Source organism: Dermacentor variabilis, chromosome 7 (assembly GCF_050947875.1).
Source record: "Dermacentor variabilis isolate Ectoservices chromosome 7, ASM5094787v1, whole genome shotgun sequence".
Classification (NCBI taxonomy): domain Eukaryota; kingdom Metazoa; phylum Arthropoda; class Arachnida; order Ixodida; family Ixodidae; genus Dermacentor; species Dermacentor variabilis.
The window spans coordinates 34,086,883-34,100,095 of record NC_134574.1 but is presented as its reverse complement, the minus strand read 5'-3'; the positions used below and the strand labels follow the sequence as shown (position 1 = coordinate 34,100,095).

The following is a 13,213-nucleotide window of genomic DNA, read 5'->3' as shown; positions in this document are numbered from 1 at the left end:
TTTCACAGTGTGTCGCGGTGAGCACGTGCGTTTATTTAACGGTTGCGCCCTGTGCCATTCCCATGCTTGTGTGACAGCCTGCCTCGCAAATCTAATAGCTACGGCGCCGGTCTTGGTGCGCTATGGTTTCGGAAGTATTAGTTGGCCTGAAGGCATTTTATACTTCTCTGGCTAGACATAAGAAATTCTGATGTTACTTGGCCACAGCAGTCAATGGAGAAGAAAGCTTTATCGCATCAGCTGACTCGGGCAAGCAAAGGTTTGGCTGTTCCGCTGCTTGATCCATAACAACCCTGGCTACATTTAGCACTGACTACATAAATTTACCGGATGCATCTCAACGCCGAGCCCTCATCCGCATGCGCATTTTTAAAAACACATAGGCGGCTTAGTCGCGCTTGCGCTGGCACTATGCGCACAGAACTCGTATTACAAGGCAGCTTCTCTGCCACATAATTCTTGGCAATGAATGGAAACTATTTACCTTTCGTATCGTTCGCTTGGTGCGGTGGCATTGGAAGGAGCTTGGCGGTGGTATTGCGAAGGAAAAATGGTTGGTACACATGCCGGATGGTGCATGCTATTGCTCATTTTGTTTCCGACGAAAGGCCGACTGCAGATTCTGCTGTTTGGCACTGGCTGCCACGGCTGACCGTCTTCACTATCGAATAAACTAAGCACACACGCGAAATTCGATTTAGAAACCCGCCCGACACCGCTTAACAGGGCGACAAGACGGGAACTTACACCGCTCGCCTGACTGCTTGGATGCAACGCTGCCTCCGTTCTTGTTCGTAGGGTTCAGATGGAAAGACGCAGAAGGATACATCCTCCCTCATTCCGACGTAGTTGTGACACTTGTATACGCAGCAGTACCGTCGGCGTCCTTTTGTTTTTCATCGACTTTCAGCGCACGCAACGTCGCTACCAGCAGCGATTTTCGTCCGCGGGGCGGCTGCGCTGTGCACATTCTGACCGGCAGGGAGGCGCTGCAGGCGTCGTGAAAACTCCAGCGCTGGTTCCCCATAGGTAGTTTAGTAGCAAGAGCTTGGTGGTGCAACCCACCGCCCCGTTCCAAAGGGGACGCTCATAACATCCATTCATCCATCCATCCATCCATCCATCCATCCAGCGACAAGGAAGAATTGGCAAATGGCCAAGTAAAGAGAGGAAATATGGTGAGCTTCTCTGCGTAATAACGACAGAAATACGGAAAGAGGAACAACATGTTTGTTGGAAAGGAAAAAAGAAAGCGAAAAGCTGGTGGAACAGGGAGATACGAAAAGCGATTGCCGAACGACAGAAAACATCCCGAGAGCGCAGGCAGGCAACGAAGGCGCAGTTGCCGCTGGATGAAGTAACCAGTAATTGTAAAATATACTGGGAGAAAAGTCTGTGGTGCAATACTGGTGCAAGCAAAATTAAAAGGTGAAAGTGAACGCTGGTTCTCAGAAATACGTGAGATAAAGAAGGCCGCACCTAGAATGTCTTGGAACCACATAAAATTCTTAGGCAGGAAGTCAAACACAATACAACATATCCTACACAATGATCAGAACAGGCTGGAAGGAGAAGCGACAATAAATTACGTCCGAAAAATAACAGCCGAATCTTTCCAAGGCAGTGACAAGGTTGTATCTGAAGAAAAAAAAAGGGCATGAAAGAGACACAGGTGGAAAAGGAGCTGGTGCTGACAAATTTTAACTGGAAGAAAGCCGAAGAGAAAATTCCTAAGTGCACAGCCACAGGGCTAGACGAGGTTCCCGTTAGGCTGATTAATGAACTAGGACAAAATAGTAAAAAGCTCTGGTGAAAGCAGTGGGAAAAAAACTTTAAAAGAAAGACGAATACCACACAGTTGGCGACAAGGTAGAATGAATTTAATATATATGAAGGTAAGGGGGAGAAAGACAGAATTCACTCGTATAGACCGTCGACCATTACATCGGTAATATACAGGCTAGCAATGCAGGCAATCAAATTAAAGCTTCAAGCATAGGAAGAGAATAATGGGATTTTGGGAGAACTTCAGAATGGCTTCAGAATACGTAGGCGTTTAGATGATAACCTATTTGTTCTTACTCAGTGTTTTGAAATATCAAAAGTAGAAAGCAGGCCGGTATATGTGGTGTTTTTAGACATTACAGGAGTGTATGACAACGTAAACCGCAACATTTTGAGGGATATCCTGAAAGGGGAAGGGTTAGCTAGGCGATGGTTGTCTACAGCTTCTGAGATAAATTTGCCTAGAAAATACCGTTTGCTTTGAATGGGAAGGGATAGGGATCGAGAGGAAAGTTGATATCATCAAGAGACTGAGGCAGGGGGGCCCTTTATCTCCACTGCTGTTTATGATGTACATGGTAAGGTTGGAGAGGTCGTCAGAAGAAAGTAATATCGGCTTTAATCTTTCATACAAACAGGCAGTTACAGTAGTTGAGCAGCAGCTTCTACATTTATTTTATGCAGACGACATTGTGTTGCGAGCTAACATGCAAAGTGATTTGCAACGTCTGGCTAATATCTGTGGACAGGAAGGCAACAATTTAGGTTTGAAATTTAGTGTTAGAAAATCAGGTGTTATGCTATTCAATGAAAACAGTGAACAGACAGTGGCGATACAGGGCCGGAAAACACGTCGCGTAACTGAATATAAATACCTTGGTATATGGCTAAACTAAGGCAATAGATATATGGAAACACAGGGAAAAACAATAACAGTGATGGGGAAGAGAAATGCAGCCATAATGGAAGCACAGAGCGCTATGGGGATACAATAGGTACCAGGTGCTCTGGGGTATGTGGAATGTGTAATGGTTCCAGGACTTACTTTTGGAAATGCGGTTGTTTGCTGTAAATCCGGGGTACATTCAGGACTCGATGGGAACCAAAGGTCAGTGGTACGCCTCGCATTGGCGGCTCACGGGAAGACTACAAATCAAACTGTGCAGGGTGATATGGGCTGGACTAGTTTTGAAGTGAGGCAAGCTCGCAGTAAAATTGAATATGGAGAACGACTGAGGAATATGGAAGAAAGTAAATGGGCTGGGAGAGTGCTGAGGTATCTGTACAGGAAAAACATTGATTCACAGTGGAGGAAAAGAACTAGGAAGCTTACCAGCAAGTATGCGGCCTGTAGGGTGGGCAACACAGCAACAAATAACGTCAAGGGAAAGTCAGAGAGGTTGAAATAATCTCATGGGTTGCGGCAATGGCAAAGAAACCTGCCATGAGTAACTACTTAAGAAGAAAAACGAAATCAGGAAGGAAACAATTTATGATAACTCAAAGGGAGGCTCATTACTTTTCGAAGCAAGATCGGGATGCCTTAGAACACGCACCTATGAAGCGAGATATAAGAAGGAAGAAGAAGCATGTGCTTGCTGTGGTAAACCTAGGGAAATGATGGAGTATGTTTTATTAGAATGTGAAGACGTCTGCCCAGTGGTCGATTTAGGCACCACTGGCCTCCTTGAAGCCCTTGGGTTCGGCGAGAGGAGCAGAAAAGTAAACATGTCCGCAATAGGGATTAGTAAGAGGCGATTGGAGGATTGGTGGAAGAAAGGTAGGGAAACGACAAAAAACGGAGATGTACGAAAGCACAGTTCGCAATAGGGGATCAGATAATATGGTTGTGGGAGTTCAGTTATTTTTTTCTTCTTTAGTATTGTTTAACGTAGGCAGCGCATTAGGCAGTACAGTAGCAAAAGCTTGGTGGCGCAACCCACCGCCCCGTTCCAAAGGGGACATTCGTAACATCCATTCATCCATCCATCGTAGGGTGCCTCGATGCGCGTGCCTCCGCTAGTGGTGGCGCGCGCATCGAGGCACTCTACCACATCTCAGTCCACGAAAGAGGCCACGTTTCTACTAGAAAACTCGCCTTCGTGCATAGAGTTCGCCACCAGCGTTTCCCGGTAGACTGTACGGTTACATAAGGTGCAGCTGTAGGGAAGCGTGAGAAGCAGTCAGGGATCTTTCAATGCTATCGCGTTGCACTCCTAAAGGCGAAGTTTAATGCCCTCGAAATTTTCAGCCCCTTGTTGTCATACCGTCGTCATGCCGTTCTCGTCATTTTAGTGCCGTCCTGACGTCGTCGTCACATCGTTGTCGCCATTGCACCGGCGTGATTATTTCGTCATTGTCGTGACGCCACCACTGTCATTGTCCGGTCGTCACACAGTCGCCGTCCAGCCTTTATGGTCGTTTCTTCGGCTTGATTTTGCTACGATCGTTCCACGCCGTCATCTTGTCGTCGTCACGCGCGGTATGCTTGGCAAAGCCCAATAGTTGAACAAAGCGTTCCACATCGCACATTGACATTCAAGAAATTGCACTACGCAGCACCCGATGTTTTATAAGTGACGACAGTTCTCACGATGAGCTGTTTAACAGCAAAGCTAATTTCTCTCACTCTCTCTCTCTCTACCTGTGAAAATGTGTCCAAGGTGGCCATGGGCTTTCTATCTGCAATTGGTTTCTATGCAATGACAGCGTTCTTCAGATTTGTTCCATTTTCTATTGGGAACCTCACTTCTTGGCTTTTGTTATGTTAGTATATTTGGACACCTAACTAACTTTAGTGGCACGTACCCATTTTTGGGGATTGGCCAACAATGTTCACATGCCCAGAGGCACATACCCAGTGGGTGAAGTTGTCGCTCGAGCATGTAGCGGTTCTTATTTTTAAAGCATACAAAATATTGAATGAAATAGATGGGCGTTCCAGTTACTTCAGTGCTGTAATGCATAAAACGGGTTAAAAAGGTAAGGAGAATAGTGCATATAAACCGCAAGTTTCGCACCGCATATGTGGAAAACCGTTTGATACTTAGAATTTATTCCATCTGAATATGGCTTACGAATTCACCGGTTACAATTCATAAAATACAAATGTCCTACAAATAATTAATTGAAAAGCTAATTAGTTAGTCGTGCATGCATTTTGATTTCTTGTGTGGGGAATGTCAGCCGCTTGGAATAATTAAGCTCAATGAGCTCAATTATGCTATCTGCCACATGATCTTTAAAGAATTGTGTATTATCTAAAAATATAACCGAAGACTATGGAACTCTCTAATGCGAAATGTGAGCGAAGCTCTATCAATGCTTATTTCGCGATATATTGGCTGGCTGGACAATCTTTCTCGTGCGGCACCCTGGAAACGGAACGAAGTGTGGCGCGACTGCCTCGCTAATCGGGCAAGTGCAAGAGGCAGCGCTTGGGCGACGCGTAGGCGCTATTCGCAGCAGCCGTCGCAGATGGACCTCAACTCATACAACGCTTTGTTTCCATATAATGTATCGGTGCACGCGCTCGCCGCATGCCATCGGTGAACAGACGACGGCGCCCTACTGTGGCGCACTCTCGTAGTAGTAGTTGCAGCAGAGCCCGTCTGCACGGCACTACGATTTTTTTTCTCACGTTTTTGCCATATCCTCCTCCTCTCCTTTCAGCCTCATGGTTCCACTGCAATCTCCTCCTTTGCTTCCATCCTCGCTCTCTCTTCGCTATCACCGTCTTTCAACCGCCATTGCGCTTCGCGTTCGCTCGGTTACGCCGAGGGCCGACGCCGATGCGAAACGCAGCAACGGGCGCCTACGAGCTTCGCTGCAAAAAATAATAATACAAAAGAAAAACACCCGTATAGCCAGCGGCATACATCTCGCGGCACATTCGCAGCGCTCCATGTTGTATACTCGGCACGTTTCTGCAAAATGGTCGGAGCAGGCAAAAATGGCTCGAATTCAAATGTTTGATTCCTAATTGTAATGCTGCTTTGACTATCATTTCGGTATGCACACTATGGCACATGTTCATTCACGGAAACATGCTGGATCAGGGTACCAACGCATAAAATGTTACACTTCAATGTAGTTATTGAACATCCAATTTTTAAACCCCCGTCACTAACTTCTCCTACCTTCTTACACTGAATCCCTGAAAGCCGAATTACCGTAATAAAGCGGAGCTGACTTTACTTATTGCGTACATTTTGCGTGCGCTGTCTGCTGCGGGGTTATCGATTATACCAGCAAGACAACTGGGTATCGGGCCGAGCAGATAACAAGAACTGTTGGGTATTTCCAGCTGGGCATGTCCCACTTCACGAGCATGTGTGCCAATGCACAACTTGCCCCATTGGCAATGTGCAACTGAGCATGTGTCACTGGGCATATGAAAATTCTTGGCCGATCCCCAAGATTGGCCATTGGCGACTGGGTCGGTACCCGAATATACAATCAGAAGAACAGGCAAGAAGCGAAGAAGTCGGCAACAAAAGTACTTGGGTGTGAAAAAAAGAGGAAACGAAGAATTGAAGGAGAGCATGCGTTGAGTGATAAGCGCTGATATTCATAGAAGTGAAATCGAAGAAGTGACGCCATGTTAGTCAATGCAAAAAAACGTTCGCTTATCACTGATTTCTACATACGCGTGGAATTCGCATACATTATTTATAGCAGCTGTATTAATAAAGGGATACTGGGTGTGTTCGTTTGCTGTCCGTTTAAAAAGATGTATTTTTTAATAAGATATGCACAAGTCCTGCTCATTCTGTAATAAAAGATGGCTTAAAATGGCGTGTCACAAAGAAGTTGACAGGGAAAGAGCTTTCAGGAGTATGATCTGTTGTTGAATTGTAACTTTATTTTGTGCGCTTAGATGTTTATGCCTATGCACGCTCTCGCCAACTGACGCAGCGTGCGCGCGCGTGCGTTCACGCTGTGTCGGTCTATGTACGCACCTTTAGCAGTTATCTCGGACTGTGGTGTGGCTGGTTACGGAAATGCTGCAGCTGGCTTGTCTCGGTATGCCGGTGTGTCTTATAAAGCAAAGCTGTTAGCCTCTCGTTAGTCGACCCGTTCATTCGGGGAGCGTAGGTGTCACTCGTAACCGAGAGAACAACCGCAACGAAAGACGACAGCGAACGCGGCGCGAAGCTAGATATGAAAAAACAAAAGTAGCAGTGTCACCCGGAAGGCGAAGCACCGATTGCGATAGCAAATCAGTGGATAATTATAAGAAGTAAGGATAGTAGTTTTAGCGGCCATATAAGCTTGTGCGCATTCGCTTAACTAAATTAGCAAGCACGGTGCCACGAACGCGCAGGTAAACGCGGACACATCTCGCCCCAGGACAGCGGAAACTGCGTATGCAAACGCTGGAGTGAGGAATCGCGGTAGCAGCAGCAAGCGAATTTGCACTCGTGTATTTCTTGCTTCAACGCGAACGAAACTTCGAAAGCAAAGCACGTACGAAGCTACCACCGCTCCGAAAACCCTGCGAACATCGCATGTCGCTTTGAAGATGACGCCCGCGCGTCGTAGGTCGCCTTGAGGATACGGCGCCCGCACGGCCACGCAGTAAGCAGCAGCCGCCGGAGAAGCAGGCCGCCGCTCTCCCCCTCCCTCGCCCCAACCCGTGCCTCGCGCGCGACAGGAGATAGTGCGCTTCCGGCCCGCCTTCCTCGCTGGCGCGCGCGAGATTCAGCCGCGTTCGCCGGCTCACCAACGCACGCTTTCACTCGCACGCGTCGCCGCCGCCGCTAGAAATTGCCCTCCGCGAGAGAAATCGTGTTCATGCCTTCTTTCTAAACAAAGAGCGACAGAACTGGTGGGAATGCTTCGTCTGCCGCTGCTGCTGAACGAGCTGCCCGAGGAGAGGCTCAGTCACGCCGCCGAGAGAACTCTGTCACTCCGAATCCAATTCTTTGCTACGATATATGGCGAATTCAGAACAGCTTCGCTCAAAATTGGCACTAGGGAGTTTAGTCAGTGCAATTTTTTTTGTCCGTTTCCCTGGGAAATAATGTGGGCCGATCGCAGTATAGCGCCATACCGGGCCGACACGCGGCGCAGGGGAAGCAGGTTTCAAGGACTCAACAAGCTGAAGTGAAAAATTAATGCGTTCTTTGTAATTACGCATACAACATACAGAACCCAAGTCGTTTCAATAAAGCACAAGCAGAAAACAAGCATCCGAACTACATATTTCATGACTAGGCCACTTCTCGCTGTATGCGTCCGTGGCGTAATTCATTCAATATCGGGCTTCTGTACTAGGGGCCCTATGTTCCAATGCTGCCGTCGGACAGCTTAATGATGTTTATTTATTTATTACACAATACTTTGTTGAAAAAAAACGAGTTCACAAAGTCACGAAGCCGTTTGAAGCAAGAAGGACAAAGTTTGGGCAAACCCATATTGTTACAATAATTCCCACGCCTGCTGAACTGCCCCGACTGCAGCTCCCGTGGACAATCCAGTTGAAACACTGCTATGGGTAGGACACGCAGAGCTAGGACTCCAGGCCACAGAAACGTCAATGTCAACAACGGCGTCGTGCACGTGCCGCAGATGAAGATGGAGCCCGAGAAGCCGAGTGCAAGCACCATGTCCTGGAGGAACCGAATGTTCTTCCTCGAAAAGGTCAGCGCAATAGACAAGCCCGGCAGGATGAGGGTGTCTAGGCCAGAGAAGCAGAGCACAAGTGACAAGCCCACCACAACCGACGATGAGCGCCGGTAAGCTGAGAGCGCTGCGAAACGACAGAGGTACCACGTGGATTATCAGTAAAGTAATGACATCTCGTTTTATATAGCTCGCTGCGTCGTCCTCGAGCTATGGAAAGAAGAATGATAGGTGTAACGTTAAGGGATAAGAAAAGAGCAGATTCGGTGAGGGAACAAACGCAAGTTAATGGCATCTTAGTTGAAATCAAGAAAACGAAATGGGCATGGGCAGGGCATGTAATGAGGAGGGAAGATAACCGATGGTAATTAAGGGTTACGGACTGGATCCCCAAGGGAAGGGAAGCGTAGCAGGGGGCGGCAGAAAGTTAGGTGGGCGGATGAGATTAAGAAGTTTGCAGGCATGGCATGGCCACAATTAGTACATGACCGGGGCAGTTGGAGAAGTATGGGAGAGGCTTTTGCCCTGCCGTGGGCGTAATCAGGCTGATGATGATGAATAAGACATCTCATACCTTCATCAGCAGTTATGGTTTGCCTACAGCTTCAGCGGACACGAAGTTGGACATGTACTTCCGTAGGGCCGGGATTGCGAGTCAATGTTTTCTAATGTGATCACTTTTCAGGTCACCAAAATAAGCCGCTTAAATAATTTGGGGAGGTCATGCAGCCGGTGGCACCGTGAGATTCAACGGAGCTGCAACGTCATCCGGTTCACTGTATTTACAACGTCCGGCAGTTCTCCAAGCTTTCTTCTGCGAGATTTGTTTCACTATACACCTTTCATAGGACTTGAGGGACTGTATGAATTGTACTAGAATGCCTCTATTTTTTTAAAGACTAGTACCATAACGCTGCCGCGCGCTGTCGCCACACATTGTGCTGTATTTCAACCATGCTTTGTCATCTCGATCACTGTGTGATTTTAGCACAATCCGACCGATCGAAATGCAATAATTTTTTTCTACGTATGGCAACAGTACGGCAGTCGGAAGGGAAAGCTCTAACCGCTGCCTGATTACGTAAGAGTTTACTACAGCCGAGTATGAAAAACATCTCGTACTGACAACGCACACATTCAGCCACATACCTTTCACTGACCGACTAGTTGCTTAACTAGTGGTTAGTGCAGTGTGCACGGGATCGAAGCATCGCATTTTATATCGCTGCTTTTGCAGTTACACGCGTCTATTTTCTCCCTCGGAGCAATTACAGAACACACAGTAATTAGCGTATTCATGTACGACATCGCTGAAGCGGAGACCATCTGTGTTAGAAGTGGTCGAACATGCTTCTCGTTTGGCTGAGCGTGAGCATTACACAATTATAGCAGTCCAAGTAACCATACCTTGCCCGAAAAAAAAAAATATCAAGTGAGATACTGAAGCGTGGTTTTCTCTGCTTCTATGTGCGCGAGACATATGCTGTTTTCTTTTTTCGCAGTCACGAGTCATGCGGGTCATTTATGTGAATGTAAAGCACAGGGCACCAAAAACCGGCAAGTTCCATGACGCCTTGTTGATTTCTCGTAACGGAGCAATTACTGCACAAACTACGAAGCCGACACGCGAAGCTGAACGCATTCAGCTTATCTTCTTTTCGGATCCGAAAGGCAGTTTTAGGTACGGGCAGATCTTCATGGATTTTCCGTACGGGAAGTGGACCGAGCATACTTCAAATAAAGACGCTCGAAAAGAATGAACGGCACTTTTATGCTGTTATCGAAGGCTCGCAGGCTTGCAGCGGGAAGGCAAGACGTGTAGTTCACGACAAGAAAACGAATACCCACCCGAGGAAGGTTAGTGGGCACGAAGTCGTTTTCCCATTGAAAGGCACTATCCTATAGTGTCATTTCTCATTGAACGCAGGAGCCTTGGGCGAACAGCCGAATGCGCCTCACACAAACACACGCTTCTTCGGTCTCCGTGAATGTCGATCGAAGGGTTCTTTCATGAGCAGCTTCCTCTGTGGCTGGTTGTTGGTGCAGTCAACAGCGTCACAGTGCCGCTCCTATGAATAACCTTTGTACGTACCGCTATCAAGGTGCGGTATGAACACGTCTAAAGCAAACACCTCAGCAGATGTGGCAAGAACACGTCTATAAACAGAACAATGTGCGAACACGCACCGCAATTGCACCCATTTCCTCCCGTCTGTCGCTGTACGCACCCGAAGGTAGTATCTGGTGTCGTGAGTAGTGGCGTGGCTGTAAAAAAAACTGGGCCCGTATTCGCAAAACGTACTAACGCTAGAAGCGTTCGTGCCAACCAATAGTGATATAGGACCCATTATTATCGAAGGCGAGCAGCCAACGAAAAATATAACTTACGACCGAAAAGCTTTCCGAATTGGGCCCTTCGTCTTTATATTACCGTTATGGCTAAAGAAGTTAGAAATCCCTAAACGTAGCTAACTATGTGCCTGTACATACACCGGTCGTGATTACTTTATCGGCAAATATCACACATCGCCATTGTGCTCGTGACATAACTGCATAGAGGTCTCACACTTTGATTCCACCTGATTAGGCGTTTCTATTTCATCACAGCTTGTGAGCGGTCTATTGCATAAGTGAATGTGGTACGACAATAAAGGGATCTTGGGCGTCGACAGACATAAACATTGCATGAGCTTACGTGCACAGGATGAAAGTAAAACAAATTATCCACATTGCAGTCAGTTGTAAATTTTTCATGTCAACTTGTTGATTAAAGCTTCACTTGACATCGATTTCTACACGTGTGTTGAATCGGCATAACTTTCTAACCTATCCAAGTTTTGCTTTAGACTATGGTACAGTTGAACCAAGAACGTGTTTTCCTTACTTTTTGTGGTGTTTAATGTTGTATGCAACTTATTATTACATGTCGCAGCAAATGTGTCACTTATATGCTCTTCGTTGCATGCCTGATGTTGATGAAAGTCAAAATAAGCGTAGCTTAAAAACAATATGAATTTATTCTATCACCATGCACTGGAATAAATGTAGGTGGAAGGGCTAGAGGTAACGCGGAACTTACGCCTCTTGAGTGCTCTGCCTCTTTCAAAACAGTTTTGCAGCATTTCTTCATATACGCGTTTCTTGTTAACCAACAAAAGTTTACGTATCTCGTAGTTTTCTCCTACAATGCCGCCGCTTCTGCATTTTCCACGATTTTAATTAAAATGGGCCTAGCTTAGTAAATTAAGTAGGTTTGTTCAAACATGAACTGGTGGTAGATGTTAACGCAGAGCACTAGCTGAGTAAAAAATTGTATCGAATGCTCGTAGCAGCTCAGCAACAACCTTACAACGCCGTAACTAGAACAATGCATGGCTACACGCCTTCCCTAATGGAATGAGAATCCAGCTATTGAGGCGTGTCTGTTGCGATGAAACAGTATGCTCCATTTTGTTGCCTTTCAAGCTAATGAAGTTGCGCTTGGAGGGCGCGACAAGACCTCTGCGTATTTCTCGACGAAATTAGCAAAGTGAAAGATTAACTCATGCAGTATAAGATGTTTTATTGCCTTCCTTGTACCATAAGTTATCCAACAATTTCAGAACTGCTACAATTGGTCACCTGACGTGAGGTACATCCTGTTCGCCATGAGATGGCTCCGAGACATGATGTCTGGGTGAATTCGACATGCTGCAAGACGGATCTGCATTGCTAGAAATAAAGACCTCCTAAGTACATCACTATTTGTGTTTTATATTTGTTGCCTTCTATTTGTCATATGTAGGCATTCCCTTTATTAACTAAACCAGAGATGTTGGCCGCGGCCACGGAGCAAGAAATATTTAGGAGTGGAAACTCCGCTGTTTGCGGCGACCAGAAAAGGTCACAAGCCCGCGGAGCCGTTATCGTGCTGGCGGCGCCTGGCGGCCTGGAAAGAAATTACCGCCGTTGAGAGCGCGCCGGAGTGGCCGGAGCCGCCTGCCCGGGCGCTGCATTTTTTTTTTCGCTGCGGCTTCTACGACGCGCCGCATGGCGCCGCCACTGTATATGGCCCCGTCGGCGCATACAACAATTGTGACTTTATCTGGTCGCCCGCGCTCGCTCGTGCTGACGGGAGTTTCACCTCCTATATGTCTTACTACGTGGCCGCGGCATTGCGCTGTAGAGTCAATAAATTGCAATAATGTGTTGAAAAATTCAATGACGATTACGATACGCCATAATGAAATATTTGCACGCAGATGTATCGGTGTTTTCATTTCGCGCGTCAATATTCTGTATTATGATTATATAGGTACACGGCTTATATTAGGACGTGAACGCTGTGAGTAGATCGCTTTTGTTTCCATACACAGGAGGTGCGCTACTCTGGTGCCATATGGTAGCCATCGTCGTTGCACAGCCCGTCTTGCCCGGCACTGCTCTTTCCTTACGCTTTCGTTCCACTAACGATAGGAGCGGCTCTTAGTGCGGGGAAATCGTGCCACCAGCGTAAGCGGCGGCGACACCCAAGGGAGCGTCACATCGATTCTTACTCGTAGCCGCTCGCCATCGTCCTTTGCCGGAGCAGTGACGCTCTTCACACACGCTCGTACCGCCTACTGACCAGAAGAGCGGACGCCCGGGACAAGTGTAGCACTCCCCACCTCACGCCACCCTGCACCTACCTCTTGGAAGTGCAGATGAGATCGCCCGCGCGGCGGCCGATGCCGCGACCGCCGCCAACTCAGGTCACGCGCAGGCCGCTTCCCCTCCTATCCTCCTCCACTTTCCGCCTGATGCTTTCTTTGATTGTACCCTC

General features: G+C 47.2%; 1 protein-coding gene across 2 annotated transcripts in view; it reads left to right on the top strand.

Annotated features, from left to right (window-relative positions):
- LOC142589001 (uncharacterized) overlaps window positions 1-12,136 on the top strand; it is a 140,000-nt gene extending 127,864 nt beyond the window's left edge. For both annotated transcript variants that reach the window (XM_075700797.1, XM_075700796.1), the window contains one exon: window positions 12,015-12,136. In XM_075700797.1, coding sequence (XP_075556912.1) covers window positions 12,015-12,092 — 78 coding nt within the window. In that variant the 3' untranslated portion in view covers window positions 12,093-12,136. The remainder of the gene's footprint in view (window positions 1-12,014) is intronic.
- Window positions 12,137-13,213: the final 1,077 nt, after the last annotated feature.